At 37.4% G+C, this 17221-nt stretch overlaps 1 protein-coding gene across 1 annotated transcript; it reads right to left on the minus strand.

Annotated features, from left to right (window-relative positions):
- Positions 1–8078: 8078 nt before the first annotated feature.
- LOC122111520 (vomeronasal type-1 receptor 4-like) lies at positions 8079–8963 on the minus strand. The gene has a single exon (XM_042684386.1). The coding sequence runs from the start codon at positions 8961–8963 to the stop codon at positions 8079–8081; it is 885 nt and encodes a 294-aa protein (XP_042540320.1).
- Between the last annotated feature and the right edge of the window lie 8258 nt (positions 8964–17221).

Genomic DNA, 17221 nt, shown 5'->3' on the forward strand with positions numbered 1-17221 from the left:
CCAGGCAGCAAAGAGATTCTTTCCTCCAATAAACCACCAGAAAATTGGAGGTGGTGCTGTGGCTCAAGTGGTAGAGTGCTAGCCTTGAGCTGAAGAACTCAAGGACAGTGCCCACACCCTGAGTTCAAGCCCCATGACCGGGAAAAAAATCAAAATAAACAAATAGCCAAACATTAAATAATTAAACAGGAAAAAATATTAAAAGTTAAATAGCAAAATATTTATGCAACAACAATTAATGCAATTAAAAATAGGGAAATAACTTGAATAGACAACTCTTAGAAGTACAAGTCATTAATAGATAAATGAAGAAAATGTTCAACATCCATATCCATAAATGGAAATGAAAATAAAAACTACACTAAGATTCCATCTCACCAGTCATAATGATTATCATCAAAAACAAACAGCAATAAATACTATCAGATTAAAGGGAAAAAGAATCTTGACACCTTGGTAGAATGTAAACTAGTGCAACTATTATGAAAATATGTTTTTCTTTGCTCACATAATAACAACACATGGGACTAAAAGATTCAATGAGATCATCATCGTCTTTTCAAAAAACCAATTCTGAAAGTAAACTTCTGTTATTCATCTACACTGAAGAATAATGCTTCCATTATTTATTCTACTACCCTGAAGGAACACTGAGAATAAATATATACACACAGGACTGGAATTTTATGTAAAGGCAGCTTTTTTCCCCCACAAAGTTGGAGCAACACTGGGCTGGGCTGGGAGGCAAATTCATGGTTATTGGTTCCCATTTTGTGTATCATGAACACTAAAAAGACAAAAAATACTGTGCCTAAACAAATAGCATGTAAATAGCATGTAATTTTCTTAATAGCATGTAAATTTTCCATTGTCTGATGTTGAGTAGGGAAATCCAGACACAGAGGTATTGAGCACTTTTTACATGCTATTTTTAAACAGAAATTGAAAAGTAGATATAATTAACTTTATCTGGGACAATGGGTGGCATTTCTTTATTTTTTTACAGTATTTGTTTATGATAATTATAAGTTCTTTCAACTCATGTTTATATGTACGCTATGTATTTGCACATTATGTGTGTGTGCATGTGTGCGTATGTATAAAATTATTAAATTCTGTTGGTTTAACAAGACAAGGATGTTTTCCCCAAGGTCCTGAAACTCTCTTTAGAGCTGATATCCTCATGGAAGACTTTGCCAAATTGTTCAGTATTTGCATAAAGGAAATAGCTTAACTTGACTGAGTACTTCATTTCAAGTTGTCAAATCAACCCTTGTCAAAAGAGGTGAAGAGTGTATTTTTTTTTTTTTTTTTTTTGTCGCTTGTGGGGCCTGGTTTCTGAGCCTGGGCGCTGTCCCTCAGCTCTTCAGCTCAAGGCTAGCACTCTACCACTTGAGCCACAGAGCCACTTCTGGTTCTTTTTGCTTATGTGGTGCTGAGGAATCAAACGCTTGGTCTCATGCATGCAAGGCAAGCAGGCTACCACTGAGCCCCCTTCTGAGCCCTGATTTTAGTTTCTTTGAGGAATCTCCATAATGATTTCTTTAGTGATTATACCAATTCACATTCCCACCAACAAACTATGCAGAATCTTTTTTTCCTGCATGCTCATCAGCATTTATTGTTTGTTTTCTTGATAATAGTGATTCATACTATGGTGAAATAGAATCTCTATATTTATGACATGCATTTCTTTTACAACTCAAGATGTTGAACATTTTTCATGTGTATAGTTGCCATTTGTTGTTTTTAATGCTGTCCATTCATTTGCCTAAAAGTTAATTAGATTATTTGATTTTTAACATTTAGATTTTTGGATTCATATATACTAGATAATTAGCGGTCTGGAGATTGGCAAAAAGAGACATTAACCGATGATTGAAATTATCTATTACATCTGTTTGGTTTTCTAATTTGCTGTGATTCAATTAGGAAATTCTTGTGCTTATTTTTTGTGCCTGTTTAATCCCGTTCATGAAGTCATTGACTTTCCTACATCTTCTAAGCTTTTACTGTTGTATTTGCAATGTTTTAAATGTCTCACTAAGGGCATTTATTTATTTATTTATTTTTCGTCTGTTGTGAGGCTTGAACTCTGGGCTTGGGCGCTGTCCCTGCGCTATTCAGCTGAAGTAGAGCGCTCTACCACTTAAGCCACAGCGTCCCTTCCAGTTTTCTACTCACTTATTAGAGATAAGAGTCTCATCTACTTTCCTGCCCATTCTGGCTTTGAATCGGGATCCTCAGATCTCAGTGTCATGAGTAGCTAGGACTAAAATTGTGAGCCACCGGGGAACGACTGGGCTTTTATGTTTATTTTCTTCTTTAATTGTTATTATTATTTTTTATTGTGAAAATACCGTACAGCAAGGTTACAATTACATGAGCAAGGTGATGAATACATTTCTTATCAAGCATTGCTGCGTCCTCCTCCTTTGTTTCCCCTTCCCATCCCTTCCCATCGTCCCCCCCTCCAAAGCCCCCTCCTCTCTGCCACAAGGGCCAAAGTTGTAAAGTTTGTTTTCGACATAACGTCTTTTACATCTCATTGTTGCAATGGGTCCTCCTGAATCCCTATTTAAACAATTTGTTTTTTCCCTTCCCCTCCACAAATTATACCAACATCAAATACAGTGAAAGAGGGGTTATACTGTGGGGGGAGGGACATACAAAGCAACAAACAAATCATCTTATAAATATGTTAGAAACAATCACAAGAAAGAAAAATCATTTGAATACTTATCTTGGGGTTCATTTCGCTTAACAACTTATCTGACCGTTTCTGCTTGTCTCAGACATATACTAGTTATTGCAAATAAGGGAAACCATGGGACCTGTTTCTTTGGACCTGGCTTACTTCACTTAATATAATTTACCAGCACAGCTATGTTTATTGCAGCATTATTCACCATAGCTAAGATATGGAACCAACCCAGATGCCCCTCAGTAGATGAATGGATGAAGAAAATGTGGTATATATACACAATGGAATTCTATGCCTCCATCAGAAAGAATGACATTGCCCCATTTGTTAGGAAATGGAAAGACTTGGGCTTTTACTTTTAAATAGCCTTTGTACAAGGTGAAGGACAGAGGTCTAATTTCAAACTCACACCTGTGGATAAACAGTTGTCCTGGAACCAATTGTTCAAATGACTGTCTTCTCCAACATAAGTTTTAGGCTCTTTTGTCAAAAACCAGGCAACTCTAGGTCTATGGGTACATTTCTCAACATTCTATGCTATTATTTTCTGTTTCCCTTTCACTCTGGTTCTGTTGAATTCCATTTTGTTCCCATCTCATTGTTTGTCTGCATGTCTGTTTGTGCCATTACCAAGCTTTTTTTCTTATTCAGTCTGAGTAGTCCAATTCTAAGTCAGCATATCTGTTGGTCCTCAGGTTTGTTCTATTTGAGTTCTGTTGTGAATGCCACATGAATTTTAAGACTGAGTTTTCTATTTCTATGAAAAATGACACTGATGTTTGGATGTGGATTGCAGTTAATGTAGATTAGTTTCAGTAATATAGCCATTCCCTCCACATGACTTCCGCCAATCCATGAGCATGGAAAGTCTTCATCTTCTAATGTCTTCTTCAAGTTCTTCCCACATGGTTGTGTAGTTAAAATTATATGAGACTTTCACTCCCATCAATTTATTCCCAGGTATTTGGTTGTGCTATTGTGAGTGATATTGTTTTCCTTCCCATTCTTAACATGATTATTGATAATATTGAATAACTACAGAGAGAATAGACATATTCTCTCACTCTTGACAGTTTTCTACACTTAGTCAAATATTAGCTATAGGCATATTATATGCAATCATTATTATGTCACAGTACATCCTTTCCATTCCTGTTTTTTCACAGATTTTATCATGTAAAGACAGTAAATTTCATTGGAGGCTTTTTGATTTATTTATTGAGATGATTATGTGTTTTTATCCATTATTCTGTTTATGTGGTACATTATGTTTATGATTCCATATGTTCTTTCACTAGAATGAAACCAGTATGATCACACTGTATGGTTTACAAAATTCATATTTGAACTACCGTTTATGTGTAATACAAGTATGTTATGTGATATTTCCTTTCTTGTGCAGAGTGCACTTGGAACAAATTCAACCACTTCACCCCTTCTATTTTCCTCTCTCTATGGGCTTTTTGACATGCTGTTTTTCAAGTATTTTATTGACAATTTTCACCTATGGGCATGAGTGAGATTTTCTATGCATTTGTGATTTCATTTGTATTTGATTTTATCATTTTCTGCTTCCTTCAATGATTCCCTGATCATTCAAAGTTGTGTTATTTCTTCTGCATGCTTTTGCATATTTCTCTTGCTGCTGAATTCCAGGTATACTGTGTTGCAGTCTGATGAAATCCAGCAGCTCATATCTGTGGTCCCAGATACTTGAGAGGAAGGCTTTTGAAAAAGGGTGGTAGGATTTCCTAGGCAAATTTTAGTGAGAGTCAATCTCATTCAGCAAGCTGGGCGTTGTGCTGCAGGTGTGCACTCACAGTTAAGTGGGAGGCCATATGTAAAAGGATGGCTATCTGAGGCTAGCTCACAAGGCTGGGTGGGGAGGGGAGGGAAGATAATGAATGAAAGCTTTTATATAAAAATAAAAATAAAAAAGGGCTGAGATATGGCTTCAGTGATGGAAGGCCTGCCAAACAAATGTGAGACTCTGACATAAAACTCCAGTGCTGAAAAATACGATACGATGTGGTTTTTCTTTTTTTTTTTTTGTATCTGTGATGACTGGCTTTATCCCATAAATTCGGTCTATTTTGATAACATTCTATAAGCTGCTTAGAAACATGTGTCTTGTGCGTCTTTATGATAAAATATTGCACACATGTCTTTTAGGTTAATTTGACTGACAGCACTGAAATCTACATCCCTACTCCTTGTTACCAGAGTTGTTGAAGTTTCCTTTTCCAGATTTTCAATTCATTATTTTTGCTACTGTGAACTATCACTAAGAGGAGGGCTTAGTGTAATAGAGGTGGAGGTGTCTGTTAGCCAATGGAGTTTTATCTCATATCTAGGATTTGCTTTAAATATTTTGTGTTTTTGCTATTTTGAGGTTTGATCTTGGTGTCTCATGTTTGCTAGGCAGAGGCTTTACTACTAATCCATGCCTGCTGCCCTTGTGCAAAACAGTGGTTTTTCCTTATGAAAGTCTAGAACCAATCTCTGTGTTTTTCTGTCTCTCTCTTTTCTCTCTTCCTTCCCTCTCTCCCTTTCTTCCTCCCTCCTTACCTTTTTCCCTCCCTCCTTTTCTTCTCCCTCCATCCCTCCCTCCCTCCTTCCCTCCCTCCTTCTCTTCCTCCCTCCCTTCCTTCCTCTCTTTCTTTCTTTCTTTCCTTTCTTTCTCCATTCTACATCATTTTGGAGCAGTTTGCCCTTTAAAGCTAAAATACTATATTACACCGACATCCAATAAATTCAAATGTAACTTAGGATCTCAACATTCAGATTAATAAAGAATTTATTCTGAGAAGAAGTAAAAAGATTAGCATAACCAAGCCATTTCACTGCACTACGTTAGAAATATATGAATTTTAAAATTTTTGTTTAATTTTGAATGAGCATATATTCATAATACCAAGGGATTTTATTGTGGTGATTGCATACATGCACACCATGTACCTCTAACCAGCTCACTCTGCCCATTTTTTTTTCGTTCCAACCTTGATTCTGCTCCCATCTTTAAGGTATTGGGGAATTGTTTTCTGCCTAACTGGCTTTTATTTCTCCCCCTTTCTGAATACAAATTTGCCTATGTCTGTGTGACATCCTTCACTCCCCTTCACTCCTCAGTATCCTTTCTTTTTCCTCTCTACCCTACTACCATTGTTCTACCCTAGATAGTCTTTTGTTTTTACTTGGGTACCATGGTTATGATTGTGATTACCATCATCATTGTAGGAGAAGCTGCTGTATTTGATTTTTTTATTTAACTGTTGTTGTAAAGGTGATGTACTCAGGGGTTAAAGTTACATAAATCAGGTAATGAGAACAAAAGAAGAAACTGGCCCTTGCACCCTGATGCTTCCACTAATACCTTCAAGGTGGTTTGTGTTATGCATGTGTCACATGGTTGAGATAAGATCTTGGTAACTATTTTCCTGTCTGACTCAGACCAGAGACTTTTCAATCTCCGTCTCTTGAGTAGCGAATATTACAAGTGTGAGCCACTAGAGCCTGGCTATATGTAACAATTTAACTCAGGTTTCTCTCTGTCTTCTCTATGTGTTAGCATTAGAATTTATGATTGTAAAAGTGACTTAGGTTTCCTAATCTCGACTCCATTTTTTTTTGGTTGTGGGGCTTGAACTCTGGGCTTGGATGCTGTCCCTCAGCTCTTCAGCTCAAGGCTAGTGCTCTACCAGTTGAGTCATAGCACCACTTTCGGTTTTCTGAGTGTTTTCTCAGTGATAAGAGTCTCATGGGCTTTCGTGCTTGGGCTGGCTTTGAACTGTGATCCTCAGATCTCAGCCTCCTCAGTAGCTAGGTTTACAGGCGTGAGGCACCAGCCCCTAGCTTCCTAATCTCAACTCTACTATCTGGTAGAAAATGTAATAACTCTCAATTAAGGAAGTTAAGTGTCATACTCTTTTTCTGTAATTTTTGTTACCGTCACAAAATAGCACTTTATCCATTTAGAGATTTTCTTTAGTGCTAACCATCTCCTCTTCATGATTCAGTGTTTGCTGTCAATTCTAATTTCTCTTCAGGGATTCATATTCCTTCCTTTTGGAATGATATTGGGGACCTAGTTGGGGACCTCTTATTTGACCTTATTTCCTGTAGCATAGATGAAGAAAAGCCTGTCACAGGAAAACTCTGAAACTAAGATAAACACCATACTGCACATCTCCAATCACACCATAAACATCACAGAGTATGACATGATAATGTTACTAACACCAATTTTGTGTGGGTATAATGCAAGCCAAACACACAAATAGATACAGAGCCAGAAAAAAACATGTAGATGAGGCATTCTTAACAATGGAGTGAAGAGTGTTGGGCATTTGAGTGCTGGTATGTGAGGAAGATACATGTCAGCAGCTGGCCTCAATCCCGACATTTTCCCAAACAAAAGACTTCGGGTATAAAAATGGCGGAAAATTTAGCAAAAAATGTATTAAAGAAGTAATAAAATGTATTTTTACTATTTAATACTAGAATCTAAGGCTGTGTCAGTCAGTGCCTATATTTTCTATTATGGATATGTGAAATGAGTGAAACGTTATGTATTCTTAAACATGAGTGATTTTTGAGGGCTCACACCTGTTATATTAGGTAGTCAGTAGTTTGAGTTCTCAGGTGGTAGTTTAAAGCCAACCTGGGCATGAATGTCTGTCTGACTCTTATCTCCAACTAAACATCAAAAAGCTGAAAGTGGAGCTAGGGCTCAAGTGGTACAGCACTAGACATGAGGACAAAAGCGTAGGACAGCACCCAAGCACTTGAGCTCAAGCCCTAGGAATGGCACCCCTACCCCACAAAATATTTGACATGATATATTATAATGATAACTATGCATTCTATACAAGTATTTTTCATTCCAAAAGAGATAAGCAAAAACAAACCTGTGAGAAGGTATGAGAGGGGGAAACTGGTAGAAAGTAAAGGAAGGTGTGACGTTGTTCTGAAAAAAGAAATGTACTCATCACCTCACTTATGAAACGCTAGCCCCACTGTAAACACATTAATAGTAACAATAAAATTATTTTTGAAAACACAAAGTGCTTCACCAAAAATAATCAATCCCAGATGTTTTGTCGATTACTAAAGACAGACTGCTCATTGAGCAGTGTAATCTTTAGACAAATTTCTATTTGTTTCATTTTCATTTATTGGTTTAACATGCATTGAATTCACAAATTCTGGAAACCTGTGATGAACTTCTCTTGATTATGACCCCACTGACGTAATTTCTTTCAAACGAGGGCCAGATTCTATTTCAGTAACACAACCAAACAGAAAATCAGAAAACATGAAATCTATATGAGCAATAAGTCAATGATATGGAACTTTCATAAATGGGTGTTCTATGCTAACATTGAGCCAGATTTCTATCTCTTGAAATCAGTATGAAGGGACTGAGAATTACATAACCAACTTTCAGAAATTCTTGAATATTTTTCATCATGGAATTATTCTCTATGAAGGAATTTAAAAGTAGAGAAAAAACACATTCTGTCCAGTAAAAGAAAAGAAAACAAAGCATGAGAAGGAGAACACTGTAAGCAGCTTTCATCTCAGGAGAAGTTTTGTAGAGAAAGTTGGAATTCTGCAGGTAGAGAACACGCTGGTGGTGCTTGTGGAGAAGAAATACCATGTACCCACTGGCCACACCCATGATACCCTGAAACACAGCATCCCTCAAGACCAGGAAGATAAGAAAAATCCATTTAATTATCGAGTTATCTGGTACAAAATAGCAATAGGTGTCACTTACACTAGGTTGTGATATGTTCATACTGCTGATATTTTTTATGTGGAATAGTAAGTTCATGCTTATCAAGGAATTGAGAATCCAAAAGAACAGCAATGGGAGAAGGATATGCCATGTAGATTGAAGCTTTAGCTTCCTCCACACAGAGTCGCTGGGGCTGATGGTGATGGCCTGGACCAGGGTGAGGAGACTGCTGGTGCAGATGGAAAGTCCTCGAGTCACTCTCTCTAGGTAAGCAGACATCACACAACCTATATCCTCTAAGAAGTTCTCCATGGCAAAGGCTGCTACTGTCGTTGGTATCACTTTCGAAAGAAGCATTATGATGTTAGTAAAAGCCAAGTGGATGAATACAAAGTGTACAGATTTCTTCTTGGAACCTTTAAACATGTGCATATAATTCAAAAGAATAAAGGTGTTCCCTACGATGCCAAGTCCAGATATAGAAAGGAAGATGGTTGCCTTGAAAAAACTCAAAGACATAGCACACTTTATAGGCAGAGAATCTTGGATCCAGCCAACACCATATTTAAGAAACTGTTAGCAATGACAATAGGCATCTGCAAAAAACATCACATATTTTGCAGTGTAAAACACAGTTATGTTCTATGAAGTGGTTTATCTTTTGTCCAAAGCACTCTATTTTGTTCTACATGACAGTGTGTAGAAATGTTTCACTGTAGTATGACATGCCTTCTTGAAAAATGTTTACCAATCTAAACTTTTCTATGTATGATTGAGTTTATAATAGCAAAAATCTATCTACTTCATTAAAGCCTTCAAATTAAACATATCCAAATCAGAGTAACACCTTGAACTTCCAAGTCCTTTAACTAGACCTTTACTGTTCCTTTTTAAAACACTTTCTACCTAGTGTATTCTCCTCAAACATTTCTAGACACCTGGCTTCATGATACACCCCCAAAGTTCTGAAATTCTATTGTTTCAACATTTCAACGCCTTTCAATAACTTCCACAGTAGCTCTTGTTTTGTTAAATATGCCTGGCCTACTTACATTTTGCGTCAAAGTTTAACTTTGATGCCTATACCTTAACAGTTTTTGTGTTTCCTCAAAAGATTTTATGGTTTTTACTGCTGACAAATATTCAGTGGATTTTGGGTCCTCAATATTAGGTTAAACTGTGTTACCTTCTCAGCTATGATAAAGCACTTAAAACTGAATCAGCCAACCGAGTTCTGGTCATCAAATGTCAGAGTGTTAGAACCAGGTAGGAGGGGTGTCTGCACCAGGTAGGAGGGGTGCCCTAGAAGAACTCTGGATTAGTGCCTGAGGGTCATTAGGAGAGGATTAAATTCTCATTTTGTGCCCATCAGGACCCCGGAGAGAAGCCTGAATCATTTCTGCATTTGTTGATATTTATCAAGGTAGTTCAGGGGAAGGGGATTACCTAGGTGCTGTTTTAAGTTGAGAGCTGTTTTGTTTTAGCAATACCTAACGTTGCCTGTGTGTAGTGCAGTCCATTGGGGGCATTATTTGTTTGAAATGGTCCTACACAAATAGAGTGGCATTTAAATGGTGGCATTTTATAGTTACTGTGTGACCTGAGAAGAAAGAATGATCTCAACTGACTTTGCAAGCTGCTTTATCTGTATCACTTTGCTATAAAGTTGCAAGTTCCCCATCAGACCAAGTTCACTTTTCCTCCTCAATCCTGGATAGTATTTAATCTTTCACATCTAAGAGCTCTAATTTCATTTGTTACCTAGAGATTATGTAAAATAACTAATAGGTTTTTTTGGGGGGGGTCCGGTCCTGGGGCCTGAACTCTGGGCTTGGGCGCTGTCCCTCAGCTCTTCAGCTCAAGGCTAGCGCTCTACCCCTTGAGCCACAGCGCCACTTCCGCCTTTTTTCTTTTTGCTTATGTGGTGCCGAGGAACCAAACGCAGGGCCTCTAGCATGCAAGGCAAGCGCTCTACCATTAAGCCACCTTCCCAGCCAAAAATAACTAATAGTTTTTACAAAATAAAATAAATGAAGTTATTTGCATTAATCCAGGGAACGTTTGCATGTTTTGGAATGTGTTTCTGTCAGCTTTTCCTTTTCCTTTCCTTTTAAATACTACAGGATTGCTTTAACTTAATTTGTCTTGAAGGTCTCTCACATCATGGTCTTCATAAAGGTTTTATTCAGCTAGCTTTATGGTTGTAGTTATTGCCTTTCAATCCTTCCCCTAACATTTGGAGCAATTTTGCCTATAAAAGTGACTTATGGGAATAACACATCCTAAATATGAAGCATATAATGAAACATGCCACAAGAATCAAAGGCAAAGAGCAACAATTACCACCAAATCTTTAAATATAAGAATGTAAAAATTATAATCCCTGATTTTTGAGTGATTTTTGGGAAGGGTGGCTGGAAGTGAGGAATACCTGAATAAGGAATAGTGACCACTTGCCTACATTGTCTTGGCAAATCCAATTAAAAAAAGACAGCCTTGACAATAAGCTAAGTGGATAAATCCCTGTCTGGAATGAGCATCCAGTAGTTGGGGCAAATTAATGCCCACACCTGGACATTTTCTTAAGTAAAAATAAGATGCTAACTACTAATAGAATAAAATTCATGTGTTACCTCAGGCCTTGAAATTAACTCCCTGATTCAAGCGAAGAAGTTTACATTCAAGTTTCTAAGGGATATTTTTGTAGCACATATTTTGTAGTAAAATAAGGAGTTGTTAAATCTACTCACCATGTTAGCAGTGGTGAAGACAAACTGCAGCTTAGTCCTTCTGGCCAAGGGAGGCTTCCCAAGTCATATTTGTACCCTCAGTGTCTGGAAAGCTCTCAGAAACTAGCACTGACATTTCAGTTTTCACACTTGTCTCCCTGACAGGGAGGAGGAAACTCTGTAGAGTTTCAGTCCCTGAAGTACAACTTTTGTTCTCCCTCCACAATTACTACATTGATTGCCTCAGAAGTTGTAGCAGTTTAATTGTCATTTATTTATTCTAGATACAAAAGTGAGAAAGTATAACTTGAGAGCAGGTACAGGAGGGAAAAGTGAAGGAAGGGGTGACATTGTCCAAGAAAGAAATGTACTCATTACCTGACTTATGAAATGGTAACCCTTCTGTACAACACCTTAATTGTAACAATAAAATTGTATTTTTTAAAAAGGGGAAATTGAACTACAGACTAAGTTTCTGTAATTAGAGTGTCTCACCTCTTCAGATTTGTCTTATTCCTTCTTAAGTTCCAACCTGTGAGAACTAGTTATTGAGATAGAGATTAGGCCATTTTCATTTCTTTCTCCAGTTCTCTGTGAGTATATGAAATTAATGCAGAATGGTTAGTACTTGGGACTCCATTTTCTGAGGATAAGAATCACCTAGTTCTATGTATACATGCACATAGGCACTTCAAGGTCTTAACCATCTGTGGATTTTGATTCCTTATTTATTCAACAGTAAATGGGACTCAGCAAATTAAGTGTGTTCATTTCTGCCCCCTTTCTAAAAAATCAACTCCAACACAGAATGTTAAATCACACTTCTATAATTTATCAATATCAACAATTGATCCTATCTATTATTTAGTCTCTTGCCAAGAAGGACTTTTTTAGTTTCTGGTACAAAGTATTGTGAATAAATGTGGACATAAAGGTGGGAATCAAGGTGAGAATATAGCATTATTTGTTCCAGTAGTGAGAGACAAGCTCATGGTTACTGATTCTGGTCACTGAGATGATACACTATTATTTATGCAACTGTAGTATTCTCATTTTTTTGATGTACTTGGTACTTTTCTCTATTTGAAGAAATATGCATATATGTGGTTTTCTTTCTCCTTTTTTGTTTTCCTTTTGGCTGTTGTGAGGCTTAAACTCATGGCCTGGGCACTGTCCTGAGATTTTTTGCTTTCAATTGCTTTCAGCCATGGCTCCACTTCCATTTTTTGAATGTTTAAATGTAAATGAGGGTCTCAGAGATTTTTTTCTGTCTCAGCTGGCTTGGAACCAGGGATCTTCAGGTCTCAGGCTCCTGAGTAGCTAGGATTACAGGCCTGAGCCCCAGTGCCCCGATTGTGATTTCTTTTTCTTCTCTTTTAAAAGAAACAATGTTTAAATCAGATATTGAAACGAATTTAAATTAAAGGTGGAAACCTCCAGCATCCCTCAGCATTCTTTAGGTTTTCCCAATTTGGTTCAGCCCGTTTCCTCAGCCAGAATTACCTATATCTTTACCACCTCTAGCAACCTTGTTCTTTGTGATTCAAATTAGTCTGTTCACAGGCATTTATGATTAAACTCATCAGAATTATGCACCACTTCTGCACATTTTATTAATTCTTATGATACAGCAAAATAGAGCTGAAAAATCTATGTCCCTTCTTTCCTGAGTCGTTTTTCCCCTAAAGAAGAAAACTTTCTTCAAGTTTTAAGTGCTGGATCCTTTGGAAATCCATAGGAAAATAAATCAAATTTTCCCTTAGAAAGCCATCTTATGATACAGGTAGATATATGTGGAAGCATCCTTGGATCTTAAGTGGGGAATAAAGTACCCCAGGAACAAGGAATAGTTTCTGTGAGGTTTCATCCTGCAGTGTAGAGGAATCAGTAACACTGAGTTGAAATTCGGTAATACCAGTATTACTGAACAGACATATATGTGAAAAGACATATTGTCTCCATTTCCAGACAATTACATTAGTTGTGAATTAGGGGTCCCGACCAGATTTTCTGTTTGACTGGACTGGCCCCAATGTGAGAGCCTCTGTCACCTAAATGTGGGTTCCAGAGTCCATCCTTGGACTACAGTGAGCACACAAGAACATTGACCAGGATCATTGCTATTAGAAGCTATTAGTCCAGGTAGTTCTTTCTCAGCATGACCATACCTTTAACCCAGAAAGTTGCTTCCCTCAGGAGGCACCAGGAAGCAGGGAAAAAAAGAATGATCATGCACACAATGATTTTTTTTCCAATAGTCTCAACTATTTTATTAGTCATTAAAGCTAAACTCATTTTGCCCCATACTACTCCTAAAGAGTGTCTTCTCCAGGTTTTTGGTCACTAACATACAAAGTGGGAATCCCCACATCTCTCACAGCTTTCCTACCAATTTAGTGAGGATCCTCTTAGTTAAGACACCATTGGGATTCCAAGCCCATACCCTCTCTGAAATAAGAAACTCAGAAGAGTAACATATTATGAGGAAACTTTCTTGTGTTTAAAATAATGGAGAAATCAAGATGCTTCAATATGTGGACATTGAACAAGAAATGTGCAGAAAGTAAACAAATGTATGATTTTAAGAAATGCACACAGGGCACAGGTGGCTCACAACTGTAATCCTAGCTACTCAGGAGGCTGAGATCTGAGCATCGTGGTTCTAAGATAGCTGGGGCAGGAAAAGTCATAAAGGACATGAAACTCTGATTTCCAATTGACCACCAGGAAACTGGAAGAGGTGCTATGGCTCAAGTGGTAAAGTGGTTATCTTGAGCTGAGGAAAGTGCCTGGGCCCAGAGTTCAAGCCCATGAATGAAAGAAAGCAAGAAGGCAAGAAAGGAAGGAAGGAAGGAAGGATACAGAAACTTCAGTAGTATTTCAAAATGTTTGGTGAAATGTTAGCTTTTAAATGCAATGATAGTGTACCCAGTTTTACCATATTAACTGCAAGATGCTTTCTTTGTCTTGACTATATTCATGATACATTTATGTGTCCTAGTAACAACAATGAAAGTAAATAACTCCTTTTTCAATTTGAATCATCACATTTTTCATTATTGTGCTAATACTTGGTAATGAAGTCGAGTAGTCATGACAATTCTATTTATCTATACATCCATGTGTCATGTTATACACTTAAATATTCTGGTTTGGGAGGAATTATTTGGTGCAGGTTTCAAAGTCTTTACTGGTCATTGTATATAGTGACAAATTAAAAAATTATGGTATACCTGATGCCCCACAATAGATGAGTAGATCCAAACACGTGGTGCCTATATACAATAGAATTTTATACAACCATCAGAAGAAGAAAATAAAGTAATCTTCAGAGAAATGGATGGAGCTCAAACCAATCATGTTAAATGTGGTAAGCCCAGATCAGAGAGACAAATGACACATGTTTTCCCTGGTAAGCAGAAGTGATCTAAAATCCACTGAGATATGACAAATTTCTGGCATATCGTGAGACCAAAAGAGGATAGTCTTAGGAGAGAATCACAAAGGTGTCAGACCCAAGTGCCTGTTCATATATAGATAAAATTATATACATAGTGAAAGGAACACCAAAGATCCAAAGGCATGGGACCAAAGGACATTTTTCTTAATATGTTTTTTCTTGTGCTCATAATTCTGTATTCTTTACTTTATGTAAAGTGTATTCACGTGCATATATGTAGGATGGTGGGGGAAGGGCACAGAATCTGAGGAAAAAGGGTGAAAAAGTGCAGCAGTGAAGTGCACTGAACCTTCATGAAAGTGAAGATTGCAACTCATTGTGGAGTTGGGGGTGAAGGAATAGGAGAGAATGAGGAACAGATGATACTGCATGAAAGGAAATGTATTTATTACCTGATGTATGTAAATGTAACACTTCTGCACATAAGCTGGATAAGAAAAAATTTAAAACATTCCTACTTTTGGACAATAAATCACTGATTTCAATAAATAAATGTTATGAAAGTAGACTCTGAAAAATGTGGTACAGTTGATCAATACAAATTATGCGTTTATTATGTATGTATGTATGTATGTATGTATGTATGTCAGTCATTCAGTGGTGGGGTGCTGGGCCTGGGCACAGTCCCTGAGCTCTCTCTATGCTCAATGTTAGCTCTTTACCACTTTGAGCCAGGGCAGGAATTCCAGTTTTTGATTGGCTAATTAGAGAGAAGACTCTCATGGCAACTTTTCTCTTCTTGATTGGCTTCAAAGCACCAGCTTCAGATTTCAGCCTTCTGAGTAGCAAGGATTACAAGTGTGAGTGTCCAGCACCCAGCTGCATTTGTATATTTATATACAGTGCATTATGTAGTTTTTCTGTTTCTTCCTCACTGTCTCTTATTCCCTGTTTCTCTCTGCCCCCACCCACCAGAAAGCATAGAAAATGTTTAAAAGTAACTGACAGCTTTGTTACAAATTTGTTTTCTTTTCCCATAATGTTGTATGAACAATCCCAAATTTCCAATGTCATATTTTCCTATTTTAGAAATTTATTATTATATAATGCAGTATAAGTTTTATAAATGTGTTTCTATATACATGTGCATGCATGAAACCTTTTGAGATCTCTATTACATCAGAAAAATAATGCTATTATTTTATCATACATTTATGTATGCAAACACCATTTAATTGGAAATACCTAGAGTTAAGGATAATTATAAAGATGTTAATTTATTGGTTGATTGATTGCTTGTATCAGGCTTGAACTGAGGGTTCTAACTGGTTCCCAGTGACTTTTTTTTTTCCTCAGAGCTGGCACTTTACCACTTGAGTCAGGCTTCCAGTCCAGCATTTTTGCTGGTTGGTTGGAAATAGTCTGACAGACATTTTTCCCTAGGGTTGATTTCAATCTTAAAATCTTCGCAGTGTAAAGTGCTAGATATATAGGCATGAGACACCATTGCCCACATCTGCTTTTAATTTTTGTAATTGAAAGATGAACAAAAATCAAGGAACATAAACAGTGCTGGATAGAAAGGTCAGCTAATTTTGCTTACTCTCTTATTTTCACACATACTGCCAACCCACAAGATTTCTAACAGAGACATTTAGATTTCCAGAGACCAGTGCTGGGCCTATTCCTGTTGCTTCCTCTAGAAAGTTTCCAAAGTCAGAGCTCAGGAGATGACTTATGGAACAAATAGAATTTTGGCTTCCATTCCATCAACTGCTTTCTACACCACCTAGTCTCAGAAAACACAGAGTAAGACCTCTCCCTCTTTGCTTATAGAAACCCTTTTTCTGATTCAAAAATCTTATGTAAGTGAGATCTGACGCCAGCAGAAGGCTTTAATAAAACAGCTGAAAAGGTTTTGTGCTCCTTCTAGATGACCTTGAGATGCAGTGGTCTTCCCAGAGCATGGATGAGCTGAGATTCTTTCTGTGGATGCCTGAACCAGTGGGAGTTTCCTGAACTTCCACTTTTTCTGGTCTCCATGGAAAATCAGAGAACTGTCCACGTTGGTTTCAGCAATCACAACACACTCCTGCCTTCGGGAGTTTTGTCTTTTTGTGCCATGAATCCAACCGACATTTGCATCTATGAAAGGGTGAATACTCAGGATTGTGACTGGAGACAAGACATGGAGTTGTTCCTGTGCAGGCCATGTCATGAGTGACTTGAAGTGGAAGCTGTGTTCTCCAAAGGTGCAGTCTGGTGGCCTGTGAAATTTACAGTAGAGATATCAGTGCCAGCGATGGTCCAGCTATACATTGGAGCACCATCTGGAGCATTGTTTTCAAAGCCAGGATAGCATCCTAGCATCCTTTGTAAAAGAATAGTTTCTTCCTGTATGTGTTCCTAGATATTTCCTGACCATTATGGTCTTGGATGTGTTTCTAATTGGCATACAGTACTTCTCATGATCAATTTCTTTAATGCTTTTGAAACCAAACATCATCTTATTTTCTGTACAGATCTAAGTGACACCTCTTAATTCTTCATTTTTCTTTTGTTCCTTAGAAAGCTACTGGTATATACTTACAAGGTACTAAATAATTTCTTTAAGATTGTGAACACTAAAGCTTATTTGGTCTAACATT

Source organism: Dipodomys spectabilis, unplaced genomic scaffold (genome assembly GCF_019054845.1).
Source record: "Dipodomys spectabilis isolate Male_0828 unplaced genomic scaffold, ASM1905484v1 ptg000085l, whole genome shotgun sequence".
Classification (NCBI taxonomy): Eukaryota; Metazoa; Chordata; class Mammalia; order Rodentia; family Heteromyidae; genus Dipodomys; species Dipodomys spectabilis.